This window comes from Passer montanus, unplaced genomic scaffold, assembly GCF_014805655.1.
Source record: "Passer montanus isolate IOZ18808 unplaced genomic scaffold, ASM1480565v1 scaffold50, whole genome shotgun sequence".
Classification (NCBI taxonomy): Eukaryota; Metazoa; Chordata; class Aves; order Passeriformes; family Passeridae; genus Passer; species Passer montanus.
Window position 1 is genome coordinate 1,755,825 of NW_024369930.1, and position 14,633 is coordinate 1,770,457.

The window sequence follows — 14,633 nt, forward strand, 5'->3', positions numbered from 1 at the left end:
TATTTTTTCTATTTTATTGTATGAGTTTGTGTTTTTTGTATAAGCTCTCTAACTACTGGGAATGTTTCTTTTTGACCAGAAGTTGCAGCAAAATTACATGTATGATTTAGACAGTTGAGAATGGAAGACAGGTACATCAGCATGTCTGATCTGGGGATTAAGCTGTGAATAATCCTTTGAAGTCAAGGGGCTTATGACAAATTTAAGATTGACTGTTTTAAATTAAATGCACATAAAGATTCAATTATTTGTCAACCGGGGGGAACTAAGAGCTCTACAACTTTTCGCTTTCCTTATATCTTTTACTGTTGTTATTATTATTGTTGTTGTTGTTGTTGTTGTTATTGTTATTATTATTACTATTATGGCTATTTTTATCTTTCATTTTTCCAACTTTTGCTTCTTTGGTCCTCATCTTTTTAGGCTGGGGTTTTTTTTGCAGGAGAGCATAACTGTCGTGAAGTCACCTGAAGAGAATATTCATTAGGTTTCTGGGGCAATTGCTCTTGCTTGAGAATATTTAAGTTTTAGATTATCAAGATTTTTTTTCTCTGCAAATACTGACTTAATCTAATAAATATGTGAAAAGTCCAGTCTAATAAAACTTGATTTTTATGACTAAAAAGTCCCTTGGACATTTTTGATAATGTGCTCTGTGAGGGAGAGACTGAGGCAGATATTTCTCAGAATTCTGGGGGATTTGGTTTCCTGTTTCATGTAACTTTATGCCTCACAAAATATTTGTCTCATATATTAGGAACATGAACCTGAGACTTAGTTTAATGAACAGGTAGGTTACATTTATCCAATATATTGATATAATCTGCATTTCAGTGGCCTTTTGAGTAAAACTTTACAAAGAACTGGAACTACTAAGTTATCAAAATATTTGCTTGTCACACACTTGATGGCTGTTTGGCATATTTTTTATCAAACTTTCATAGCTTTCTATCTGTTTGCCCTTTTATTTTCCCCTTTCTCTATGTTTTTGGCATGCTCTTCTGTTAATATCTAAATTAAAAATATTGTGCTCTCACTTGATATTTTAATCAGACATTAATGGGCTTTTCTGTGAAAGCTGAGACAAATGTACCACTGCAAATGAAAATTTAAATTGCAAATTCTTTCTTAGTCTTTACAGCCTTATATAGACAATTTAAACCAAGTTGCCAATATTTTTTTATACTGATATTCTGTTAAATCCACTGAAGAAATCACATCTGCTCTGAAAAGCATAACTGGGGATTCATTCCTAAACATACTTCTATGAAGAAGATATAAACATCTCCAAGCTATGAAGAGAAGATAACACAGTCTTATATATTTAATAACTGCTGGGAAAAAAAATTGTTTAAAGGGGGAAAACACATTCCATAGTGAGATATCTATTTCATGTTTAGATAATTTGGAGAAAAGAGAGGAATCTTTCCTCCCTACTCCCACAGAAATGAAAAAAGTGTAATTTTAGTGCATTTTTCTGATTCTTTTTGGGCAGTGCATAACAAAGGTGATTTGTAGAAACCCAGAGAATTTTTATTAGTACATCAGTGAGCAACCATAATTGTGTTTTCTCCCTAATGAAGTCAATCCTCTACAAAGGTATAACAAAGTTAAAGCTTGTCACTAAGGACTGTGTTTTGTTGCCTGTAGGGTTTATGGTTTTCTCTGTCTTTTTTTAAATTTTATTTAAGGATCATCTGTTTCAACTGGAATCGCACAAATTTGAGAGAGGACGAGGCAGGTGCCCTTTTGACCCCAGTTCTTCCTTCACCTCCATCTTAATTGGTAATGATCTTTATGTCACAAGCTTCACAGTCCTGTCAATCTGTCATTCTGAGTCTCTTTCTTCAGCACACCAAAGTGTTGTCAGCCTTCCATTGCAATCTTCCACATGTCAGACTTAATCCTCGTGGTGCTGTCCACATTAATATTGCATTCCAGGCAGCATTAACCACAGCAAGGGCGTCTCACTGAAGTGAAATGTTGAATGACATGTGTCATTCTGAAGGTAATTGATTGTTGTGTAATTATGGAAATAATCATTTCCCGCTTTCTTTAAAAACAAAGAAGCATGACTGGCTTAGTTACACCACTTTTGTTTTCATCGACTGAGATGTATCTGAGCCACAAGCATCCTGTAAAAATGTGAAATTAACTGTTTTTATATCGAGCTCTATTGATTATATAAATTACCATATTTGAAATGCTTTTTTTTTTTCAATTCAATGCTGCCTCCTAACAAAACTATCACAAACTGGTGATTCTGTTTAGAAGAGTTGATCTCATACTCAAAAGATACAAAAATAGAATTCAGTCTCAATCCTGCCTTGCCAGGAAGCTGTGCTGAGATAGTGCTCCTCTGGGCCTTGCTGGGAAGTGTAGCACTATAGGACTGGGATCTTTGGAGCTGTGATATAGCAAACCATATGGGCTTTCCTCAAAAATGTTTTCTTAAAACATTTTGTGAGATGAAGCAAAGACAGTGTTGGCACTATTGACTAACTGTACAATGACTAAAAATAGCCTGGAACAGCAGGTAAATGGTACAAGCTTGATGGAGCTAGGGAGTAGAACAAGGATTTCTGGGTTTAGAAAACATAACAGAAACTGAGCATTCAAAAGCAATATAGATTAAAATAAAGAGCTAGAAAAAGAAGCTAAAGATTAAATAAATTTTCTATTTTCCAGAGATAAAAAAGAGGATTTTAGGGCCCTTTTGATATTTACATTTGTCTCTGCATCTTAAAATCAGGCAACTAAATTCTCTGATGATTAGCTACAATGGTATCCATGATGTGATGAAATATCGGTCATGAGTGACAGCTGTGTTTTTACATGCTAGGTTTATTTATTCCTTTACATTAGCAAATTAATTTAAAGAAGAATCATCAGTAGTAACCACAAATCTTTCACACTGCAGCAATTCATCAAAATATCCTTTAATTTCATTTAAAAAAGTAAATTAGAGCTCTAATTCTTAAGAGTTAGTGGGTTAAGAAGTCATAGAAGAATCAGAAAAACAGACTGTATTTCACGTGACCCTTCAAAATCCATGAAGCACAGATTGTCATGCTTTTATCCCACCCTTATTCCTAAATTGTTTCTACAGTTTTTGACAGATTCCAATCTCAGCTTACCCTGGGAACAAAGACTCACAGAATTGCTGTAGGCCTGAAACCTCATGGTCTAATCTTGAAGTTCTTCTTAACCTTTCCTCAGATAGAACTAAGTAAATAAATTAACCTGATCATGTTCCTACTGTGAGATCAATGTGAATTTTATTTGCTTAAATGGAAGCCAGATTGTCCCACTGAGCTTTAAGAGTTTGCCTGAATTATGGGAGGTCCTATGGATCCTCATATTTTCATCTGAAGAAGAAAACAATTCCTTTACCCTTCCCTGGTAAAGGCTGATTAGAGTATTGGAGGTCAAATGATAAAGATATCTGACAAAGCTAAAAATTCTGTAATGTAGCAAGATTAACAGGAGAAAAAAATATTTTTGTCAGATCACTGATACACCAATCGACAAACTAACTTTCACCACTTCATCAAAACTAACAAAGTATTTAGAGACTGGTTTTTTAGCTATCCATTAGGAAATTCTATAATTTCAAGTTATCATTCAATGATATTTTAACAGCATAAGAAAATTCTTCCAAGATTTTACTATTTTATTTATTATTTCATATTTTTAAATATTGGAGTTATACACTTTCAACACTAAGGAAGATTATCTTAAGTTTGAATTTCCGTTTATTCTATTTTGTTCTACCAACTTCTACTACCCAGAGACACACAGTTCACAGAATAAAATGCTGCACCTTAAACTCCAGGATGTATGTCCTTTGACTCTGCAGGTAGCCAGCTGAAAAGTTTGGAAGACCTAGATGCAAACACAGTGAATAATAATCTTTTAATTGGCATTTGAGGATGAGAAGACTTCTAATGCCAAAGGCACTGAGAAGGAAGGATGCTTCTTCATTTAGATGAGCACTGAATTCAGCTCATGATGGACATTATCCCATGACAGGAGATGCAAACTACACCGTACACCCTCCAGGACTGGTCTTCCAGTCCTTCTTCCAATGCTTGGAGGTTTAATTCCCCTTCATGCACTTCAGTTTTCTTAGAAAGTGAAATCTGCTCCAGGTATGTAGTCAGCATGATCTTGGAGGCTGCACCCCAGAGCTGTCTGCACTCTCTGATGCAGGTTCAGCCAATGTGCATGTCCTTGAAAAGGTTTTATGCAAACCTGTTAGCAAAGCACACGTCAGCACCTTCTTCCTGCTAAGGAAAGTGTTCAAAACCTGCTCCCACCTCTGCCCCTCACATGAACACAGCACCTACACCAGCATGGCCATTGACTAACAGTGAGGATTAGGCTAACAAGAAATCTTTACATACCTCTTATAGAAATTTAAAAGCTTTTAAAATCATTATCTTGAAAGATCATTTGCACCATAATCATTTAGGACCAGATTTATCTGGATTAGTTTAGGAAGAAATGTAATCTCTTCTTCCCCATCTCTTTAGGTATTTCAACACAAGAGTTAAGATACTCACTCCAAGAAAACAACAGTTCATGACTTGGCTTTTAAATGAAATATCTGTGCTGGTGTAAGCATTATTGTAGGTTATCTGACCCACTAGTGAAGTAGCTTGTGGTGAATTCCTCAATATATGAACAACTAATTTATTGCCAGCATCAGGAAACAGAATGGAAGTTGGATGGCAGACAGACTGAATAAAATGTTTATGTTTAGCTCAATGGTATATAAAACTTTTGGACTTTTATTCCTAATGAATTCCCCCATCTGCTTTCAATAGCCAAAACTATTTTTGATACCAGATCTTGTGCACTGATTAACTTAGACCACACTAGATGAGAAATTAGTTTATGTCCATGTATTCTTACCTGCAATATATCAGAAGCAAGTGGTGAAAAACCTAAAGTACATCTGAATAAGTTAATATCCAGGGAATCCAGTCGCTTTTACAGTTTTAAAAGTTAGGTATTTGTGTCTTTTCTCCTAGTCTAGACAAAAACACATTTTTTCTCAAAATAAAAGACAAAATACTTGAGTGAAAGACAGAAAATACAAATATACAGAGGTACTAGTTTACCAGTTAAACAAGTTTGGTTTTTTTTAGTTTTCTGTTTTTATTCTGCCAAAGGTATAATTTTTCTAAAATGTGAATTAGTCTTCTGATTTTAGTAATCATGTGAGTAATAACTGACAGTAAAATAAATGCATGATAGGTGCAGTCTGTGTTCTACTCATTACATTCTAATGCTTTATTCATGAAATAAATTTTCCATTTTACACTAAAAAGAGTACTGATGAATAATAGCTTGTGTTTGCATTTGTACCTTCCAATTTCATGCAGGTACAAAAAACATGCCACATGTAAGGTGGTAGCAGCCTATTTATAGAAATCTTTTGTATGAGTAATTTAATTTAAATGCTTCAATCTCTTTTGGTTTAGGGATGTCACCTAGGAATTTTGAAGGGTTTAGAAGAAAATGGTTGTATTTTAATTTGTTATTATTTTGCTTTGAATAAAAGGCAAAATGAAGGTATTTTAAAATGGTCTCCATTGAAGTTTGCTATATTTGTTAGCTTGAATAGATGTTAGCTAAAAGATGAAAAAACACTAGCTGAAAAGTATGTGTGTATCACTTGAGCTAAAACTGGTCTTTGAGGTCCATGGTAGTTTTCTGTTTGCTTAAATAAGAAAAGAAGAAACTTTTTATTATTTTTAGAACATGATTAACCAGGCTGTTGACATGATTAACAAAACTTAAATTTTAACAATTTAATGTGAAGCTGAGGTTAGACTGGAAGAGAGGAGTAGTAGTGAAGGTGTCTGAAGTTACTCAGCTGATTTTCACTGGAAGGTGGAGGTTCACCAGTGTGATGTGCAGCAGTATGAAATCCTGCAACCAAACCAGGATTGAATTGATATGTGTTAGTAGTTTTTCAAGGGAGGAGAAAAAAGTAGAAATCTTTCCAGAATTCTTCAAGCCTCAGTCTTAGGTTATCTCTAAATCTGGAATTGGTCAGCACCTGCAAAAACCTATCAGTGTTCAAAATTTATAACTTACATTTATACAAAAGACTATTGAAAAAGACAAGAGAAGATCCTCTTAGTGTCAGAAGTGTAAAATATATTGAAATTATTATTCAACATAATGTTGAATGTTTTTGTGCTATTTGACAGCCACCCTTGTCAGTACTGTCCCATTGCTGTTCTTAGGTGAAGCGACCTCTCTGCTCACACATGATACTTGCATGTAGTTTAGTAACAGCTCAGTGTAAAAATCAGACTTTATTTCTGTATCTGTAAAATATCTTTCATGGAACAATATCTCTCCAGGACTCGGACTTCCATTTTCTCCCCTCAGGATCTCACAGATACAATCAGTCATAACTTCTTCAGTGTAGAGTACATTGCCATACCAGCAGTTTAGTTATTTATAACATTTTGTGCCTATGACAAACAGAAGGAATAGACTTCATATTCAAACGTGGGCACATCTGGACTCACAGATGTCAATCCTGATCATTGGCAATATGTCGTGAATCATTTACCTTACATTGATGCATTTTCCAAGTTTATTATAGTTCTGAAAAGACAAAATATCCTGTTTTGCACTACATATCACCTAAATTAAAATGAGCACCAACCAGTCTGACATATTTCCCAATGGAATTCCCAAAGGGGGATATATGACTAATATAACTCATTAATTAGGGATTGTTTAAAACAAGTAAAGCTATAAAGACACTGGAAAATTCTATAGTTTAGGCAGCTCTGTGCTGTTTAAAAAATAAAGTTCTCTATTAGTTTTGGGCAACCTTCATTTCTACGGATGCTATAATTTATACTTTTTGCTTCACTCGCCAATATTTTACAGTAAATCTCAACCATGTATTTTACAGGGCAATAACCATTCTGGATATGATGAAGCCTAAGGCAAAACTATGCTCAGCTCCAGCTCAGCAGAGGTGTTGGAGCCAGCCCCAGCTGCCAAAATATTAACATTTCAGAATAATCATTCACAATTATGCCACCATTCAATTCATGTGTCTCTCTTAAAAGAAACAAAATTCACACTTGGTGGGAGACTTGCAAACAAAATTCTTGCTTTCTGCTAAAATCCTTTATAAGTGCCAGCAAACATTATTTGGGTGTATCAGTCATGTTTATTTTGATTAGGATGCAGGAAGCTGTGTCACTCCACTCAGATTAACCTTCAACTGGAAATAATTTATTTTCCTCTCCTTGTGCAGTTTAATGCCTTTTGTGTTATTTTCTAGCATAAGGATGCCACCTAGTGACAACTGCTTGCTGAAGCTGCCTGCTTCTTAAATTTGGGTGCTAAAATATTTGTAATCCAAGTACACATGGATATGAAATAAATTATTGTAAAAGCTTGGTAAGTTAAGGGGAATAGTGTCCATGCAAAACTGAAAGGTAGAAGTATGGATGGCATTTTTCCAGGGTAAAATATATCCAATATCACAATTTAAGATGGGTCAGAGATAGGCTTGATTTTTGAACATATTAAATTGTACCTATAGACATATTTATTTTTCAACAGTGTCTGTCATTCAGTGTGTTATTTCTAAATTTTCTGATGGTTGTTTAATTTGTGAGTGCCATCTAAATCCTTTGAAAATGAGACCAAATTTTTCTTTTCATAATTTTTTCAAGAACTATTAATCACCAGTTGTGGAGGATGGATGAAATCTCAGGTTCTGTCCTTGCACTGGTAAATATTTCAATGCTGTGAAAACAACTTATTGCTGGACCAGAGAAAAATAGTCCCTTTTTTTGTGTCCACTGAACATAGAATCCCCTCACCCAGCAAGTGATTCCCAAACTGTAATTATTCCAGGTGAAGTGGAACATTTCAGTAGGATGCCTGGAAAACCTCTCAGCCTAATCATTTGCACATACCGTATTTATAATGTGATTCCTATAACGTGCAATGAAATTATTATGTAGAGTATCACCAAATCATTTCATTTTAGGTTTTTATTATGATGTCTGGTCTGCAGGTGGTGAACTTTTTGCTGGTCTCTACAGTGACTACTGGGGAAGAGACGCTGCCGTGTTTCGCTCCATGAACCGCGCGGCCCATCTTCGCACTGAGCCGGACAATGAGCGCCTGCTGAAAGGTGTGGGGGGACAAGGAGCTGAAACCAGAGCTGTTTCAGATGGCTAGACCATTTCTGGTTTGCATGGAATCACAGATTACTATGCAAATATCAGTGTGGGGTTTTAGCCTAGTTCAAATTAAAATGTGTAAAACACAGAGAATGGGACTGGAAAACTGTCTTTAGCAAAAATACAAAGGAATATTAATTTGTCAGTTGAAGATATAAAAATATATCAACATTAATCTATTCCACATGTTCTACAGACCTACCAAAAAGACCTCTTTTTTTTTTTTTTTTTTTTTTACTATTTCTTGTAACTATTTTACTATTTACTATCACCCAATTGCCCTTAAAAAGCTCTCTGACTGACAGACCCCTTACATCTCGTTTTATTTTTTGGGTTGCTTTAGGCTGATTTTAAGGCTTGGAAAAACAAGGCAGTATTTTAATTACTTGGATCAACTTCTTTTTTTTTTTTTTTTTTAAAGAACCAAAATTCGTTGGCTCATACATGATTCCTGACAATGAAGACCATGATGATAACAAAGTATATTTCTTCTTTACTGAGAAAGCTTTGGAAGCTGAGACAAGCACTCATGCCATATATACCAGAGTGGGACGTGTATGTGCGGTAAGAGCCTTTCTCTGATTGTGCAGATAAGAAACTCCTAACTGTAGAGAATACAGTTTAGGGGATAGTTCAGAGGATTCCTAAAACTATTGAGCAAAGAACAAGATACAATTTAATTCTTTTCTGTTTCCTCATTAAGTGGCATTTATCATGTATGCTCACCAGCATAACACCCCTTAAACTTTCTTATGTACTCCTGTATAACTTAAAACCATCTGATGTATGCAAAGTACCAAATTACAGCCTCAGACATTAATGTTCACAAAGCCACTTGGATTTCTGAATTCCAACCTGCATCAAAATCCAAGCTGGAATTCTTTGGCTTCTGTTCTGAATATATGCCTGGATAGATTATTTTAATAGTTCCCCCTACTCTGCAATATATCCAACAGGAAGTCTTATCTCTGGCTATGGATTAAACCAAAATCCCACTGATCTTTCTCTTCCACTTCTCCAAAATTTATCTGGCCATTAACTTCACAGCTGTATGTCATAATTCAGATTTGATTTAGTGAATACAAAAAATACCTGGCTGGTGATTCAAGAACCGGCTTTTTTCCTGCAGCTTTACATCTTCATATGAGCTGTAACAGGTTTTGTAACACAGAGGCATCTACTCTGCATATATCTACTTTTCTAAGGAAAACAGATCTCTGTTTGTAAGAGGAGTTTTGCAAGCCTATTGAACCAGTTACACAGATCTTGAATTTAAGACCACAGATTGCAGATGTATCCTAAATCAAGTAGTACTAAATGTTCCCTTTTCTTGAAAGTCCCAGCAATTGCAAGAGCAAGAAAAAGGTGAGACAGCCATAGCAAGGCAGGTGTTATTTAAAGTTGTTGAAATTGTTAGAAAATCATGTAAATAATGGCCTCAGACTTTCCTCAGCTGCACCAGGTCTATAGATATATTCAGGGCTTTATTTTCCAGGTACATTGAACTAACCCCACACTGATCTCTTAAAGCAAAGCTAAACTTCAGTAATGTGCTCAGTATATCTAGTTTGCAAAAATGAGCAATAAAAAAAAGTTTTGCAACAGCTGTATAGCTAAAACTATCCAGGGATGTGGTGCAGAATTAAAAAATTCTTCTGAAACCACAGATCTTAATGAGACCTGGACTTGATCAGTGAAATCCTACTTGAAAACTGAATCCAGAAAAATAATTCTAGTAATAAACATGTGGTTTGAAAATGGATGCTTTTGACATTAGAAGATATAATGAGCAGCTAATTCATCAGAGATGTTTGTGCTTCTAGACTTACTCATTCATATTACCACTGGCATTTTTTTCTCTCTACACAGAATGACATGGGAGGCCAGCGAATGCTCGTCAATAAATGGACAACTTTCCTCAAAACCAGACTAGTTTGTTCTGTGCCTGGGAGAAATGGAATTGATACACATTTTGATGAATTAGGTAAACATCCTAGCCAGCAAACAACTAGAAACGATGGAAAAAACCATATACCTTCATGATAAAACCTCTTACTGTCAAATATTGCACTTGTATTCACTATCAGGGAATGGTGGTTAGTCTTGTTTCCAATGTATATGAAGTTCTACACATATGGAATTCACTATCACCAATTACTCCTTTATGTACTGCATTGTTTTTAAATTATTAAAATCTGCATAAAATTAAATTGAATAAATAAGTAAAATATGATAATGCTTTTAAGAAAATAAATTTTCTTTTGGCAGGCTGGATTAAAATCTGCATAAAATTAAATGGAATAAATAAAGTAAAGTAAAATATGATAATGCTTTTAAGAAAATAAATTTTCTTTTGGCAGGCTGAGAAAAGTAGGTTTTTAACAATAACATTGCATTTAAATTTTACAGAGGATGTGTTTTTGCTGCAAACTCGTGATAACAAAAATCCAGTGATATTTGGCCTCTTCAACACGACAAGGTAAACGACTAAAAGAAATAATAACAGCCACAGAGGAATGTTCGAACAGTCTATTAAAGGGATAGAAGCTGGATGATACATATCCCTTAGCAACTATATAGTAAACAGTTTAATCTGAGTTCTATTCACAGCGGGTTTCCTTGTTAATGTAAAAACTTCTCCATAACACTCAAGGGCTTGAAGTCTCATTCTGTGATTCAGTATATCTGGATCACAAATTAATTAAATGTTTCTCAGCTTGACATCTTCCTATATCAAAGTATATGCACATCTGCACGCTTATAAGAACAGCATCTCAGAGCCACCTGTCTTCTTTTAAGACCCCCACTGTAATTCAAGGTTAAGTACATAGCAGCTTAAATTCCTACTAACTTCTTAGTGAAGCCTAAAGCAGCAGCTGCAATGTTACTGGTGGCCTCCTTTTCCCTTTCCACTGCAGCCCAGCTCAGGTGCAAGCACACAGTACTCTCAGCTTGGAAATCTGACTGTTTAGGATGTAACTGGTAGAAAAGAGCACCCATGCTTTTGCCACTTTCTCCTGATTTTATTTTTTTTAGTAACAGAAGGCAGATCTGCTCCTCTAGGATTGCAAACACCTGGCATTTCCTCATGACTCTTGATGCCAGTAGAGAAAGTTGTGCACCAAATTGAAATTTTCTGGATCATCTTCTGCAGTCTTCAGAAAAAATTTCTTCATAGAGAGCACTCATGCTTCTTTAAAAAACAAACAAACAAAAAAAACCTGAAAAAAACTAAAAACTGTTGTTCTGGAACAAAATAAAATAAAATTTAAAAATAAAATAGAAATTGTTATCTGGATTGTTCAACATAAAATGATCTGATCTAACCAATAATACTAACCAACATTCCCACTCAATACAAAAAGGACTAATTTTAGGACTGTTTATTTTAGTCAGCATTGGTTGGTTCCCATCTTTCTAAGCAAAAAAAAAGTAGGAAAAATATTAAAATCTTAAACTGTTTAAGTCACTAATCAAAGACATACAGACCTGAGTTCACTCTGTTTTGCTTTCTCTGTTTCTAAACAAGTAATTTAAAGTTTGTGTACACTAGCATCAAATTTTGGCATAACAACAGAGAGCTTCCTTGGGGAACTGTTATGAATACAAATAAATTAAAGACTTTTGAAGAACATTGGATGCAGTATTTAGAAGAAAAGCATACAGGAAGGAATAAGTGTTTTCTCCCTGATTGCTGTTGAAATGTGACTTGTTTTTAATTACATAATAATGTAATTTAAAATTACATAAACATGTAATTTTAATTACATAATATTATCTGGACAGAATGTAGCATATTACTTTAATAGTGTCTTTAAATTTTACCTCGTAGCAATATATTCAGAGGATATGCTATATGTGTTTACCACATGGCAAGTGTCCGAGCAGCTTTCAATGGACCATATGCTCATAAAGAAGGACCTGAATACCACTGGGCTCTCTATGAAAGAAAAGTACCTTATCCTAGACCGGGTTCAGTAAGTACAGTCTATTTTCCACTGCTTTGTAATGTAAATGATTTTGGAAAGAAAAAGCAGACTGCTGCTAATGTACAAATCTTCCTGACTTCACAGTCCAGGATATTCTTTGAATATCTGCATACTCCAGCCAATCTGGAAAAGTGTGGAATGGCTCAGCAATAGGTTTAATCAAATACTAGAAACATACATTTTCCAAAGGAAAATAGTGGGATTAACTATATAAGATTTTTCGTAATCCTGTTGGGACATGATTTTAGCAATATTGTGTAAAGTTCCTAAGGTCCCAAAATTAGAACCCCAGGCAAAAGGGATAGAAAGAGGCAGATCAGATGCATTCAGCTTCATTCAGAAACATTAAATGTATTACCTGTGAAGGAACCTCTCTTTCTTTAGTGTGTTGAAATCAGGATATTTAGCAAGTGTTAAAGGAAGGGAAAAAAAACCCCAATAACAACAACAACAAAACCCCTCCCAAGAGAATCCACTATTTCAATAGTTTCAATATTTCAATAGTTTTCAGGAGGGTCTTGTTCTTTATTCCCCCTCATTTTCCAAAAGGATCAAATTTAAATACTTCTGTAATTTAGATCAGTGAGCAGGTAAGAAATTAGACATATTTTAATAAAACTAACTAATCAGAATAAATGCATTTGTAGATAAGGAGAAAATTCTCCATTATTCAAAGTCCTTTGCTTAAGACTGTTTTTTTCTGGAAGCAATGATCCGACACTCTCATAGTTCATTGATTTCCTTTCAGACATCGCAGAGTGAGATTTTTCTACCCTTAAATCAGGTTCCTGAGCTTATCTACATTCTTGCTCTGTACCATTTACAAAGAATATAAACATCTTTAAAAACACTGTAAAAAACAAACTCATAAAATCATTCATACTTTTTGTTAATTTTCACACAACTTTATAAACATTTTTTTTTCAATGGCTATAAACTGAAGAAAAGAAACAAGATGTATTTTAAAAATGCAATTAAATGGGAATTACTGCAGCAAGCAGCTATAGAAGTGCTGTCATGTATGGAGCTGTTCCTGTCTGGTACTTAGATTTCTGGGGGAAATCACAAACTCATGACTTAAGAGACAAATAATTAACTTCTACAAGGAATTGCCATGTTGTCTTCTCAAGGACATCACAAGTAATCTTCACCTCAAGCCTTTTTTCTGTTTCAGTGTCTCTTTAGTGTTTTGGCAGTTTCTGTGCCAGGTGCTCACATCCCCTCTGGAGGGGTGAGGAGGGCACCCATTGGTGCAGGTCAAAGGTGCCCTTTGCATTGCAGGGCCTGTCACCACCTCACAGGGCAGGCACAGCCTCCAGGAGGAGGGAGGCAATGCCAGCCTAACTCAGGGAAGCAGAACATCCAGGATTTCTTTTTTACCCTGTGCCTTTTGGGATTACAACTACCTACCCACCCATGGCAATTGTCTTGTGCTGCAAAGCTGTTTTTGTTTACAGTCATGAAGGTCTACCCCTTGTCATGTCAGCATTGGGCAGATTTCTAACTCTGAGCAAAGACATTTCTAACAGCTGTTAATCAGCCCCCAGTTTTCACACTTTGCCTCTTAATCTTCTCTCAGGCTTGTGGCTCACTCTCTTGAACTTAAAGATGTAATGAACAGTTGCTGGATATTCCCTTCAGTGTTGCTTTCCCTTTGCTAACTGAATCAATATTCCCTTTTATACTAAAAGCAATCATTTCCATAAGTAAGCATTGCATACAAATAATTTATTACTGAATCTCATGAATGAGAGGTGGAAAGGTCTATTAGCTTCTCTGCTCCATTGCAGTGATGCCTTTCTCCCTGTTGTATGATTTCAAATACATGACCTTTCTCATTTTAAATTAATAATTTAAAATTAATATTTTCCCTACTTCCCTTGGGTTTACAGACATAAGTCAAAATTTAGAAGCAGATACTCCAAAAAAGAGATTATCTAGGATTTAAATGTTATGAATATGATTTGACCATCTTAGCCAATGAGGTACCACAGTAGCAGTGCTGACATCAATGCAAAATATTTTTTTTGTTTGTTTGACATCAATTGAAGTCATTAGTATTGAGTCAGGATAGAAAAACAGGTAAATAAATTTTCACATTTTAGGAAAAATGGTTGAATTCACAGGAATTATTGGTATCCTATTTGATATTTTGTATAGCAAATGTATGGGTTTTGCAGTTTTACCAAATAATGAGACTGTACTGTATGCGAATTGCAGAATAGCTGTATATTTTGCAAAGATGATACAATCCAAGTTCTTTAAGTGGTATTCATTTTTTTCCGGGCAGTAGAACACCTCACATATGTTATTTGGACTAGCATTAAACACAGGCATGAAGTCAATGTTAATGACTGCAGTTATTACATTGATATCTCCTAGCACTGAAGATTAAATGGTGTCTTTT

General features: G+C 35.0%; 1 protein-coding gene across 2 annotated transcripts in view; it reads left to right on the plus strand.

Moving 5' to 3' along the window:
* The window catches only part of SEMA3E (semaphorin 3E), a 131,554-nt gene that overhangs the window by 97,187 nt on the left and 19,734 nt on the right, over positions 1-14,633 (plus strand). For both annotated transcript variants that reach the window (XM_039723795.1, XM_039723796.1), the window contains exons 6-11: positions 1,692-1,785; positions 8,069-8,188; positions 8,659-8,801; positions 10,107-10,221; positions 10,647-10,716; positions 12,070-12,214. In XM_039723795.1, the coding sequence (XP_039579729.1) occupies positions 1,692-1,785; positions 8,069-8,188; positions 8,659-8,801; positions 10,107-10,221; positions 10,647-10,716; positions 12,070-12,214 (687 nt within the window). The remainder of the gene's footprint in view (positions 1-1,691; positions 1,786-8,068; positions 8,189-8,658; positions 8,802-10,106; positions 10,222-10,646; positions 10,717-12,069; positions 12,215-14,633) is intronic.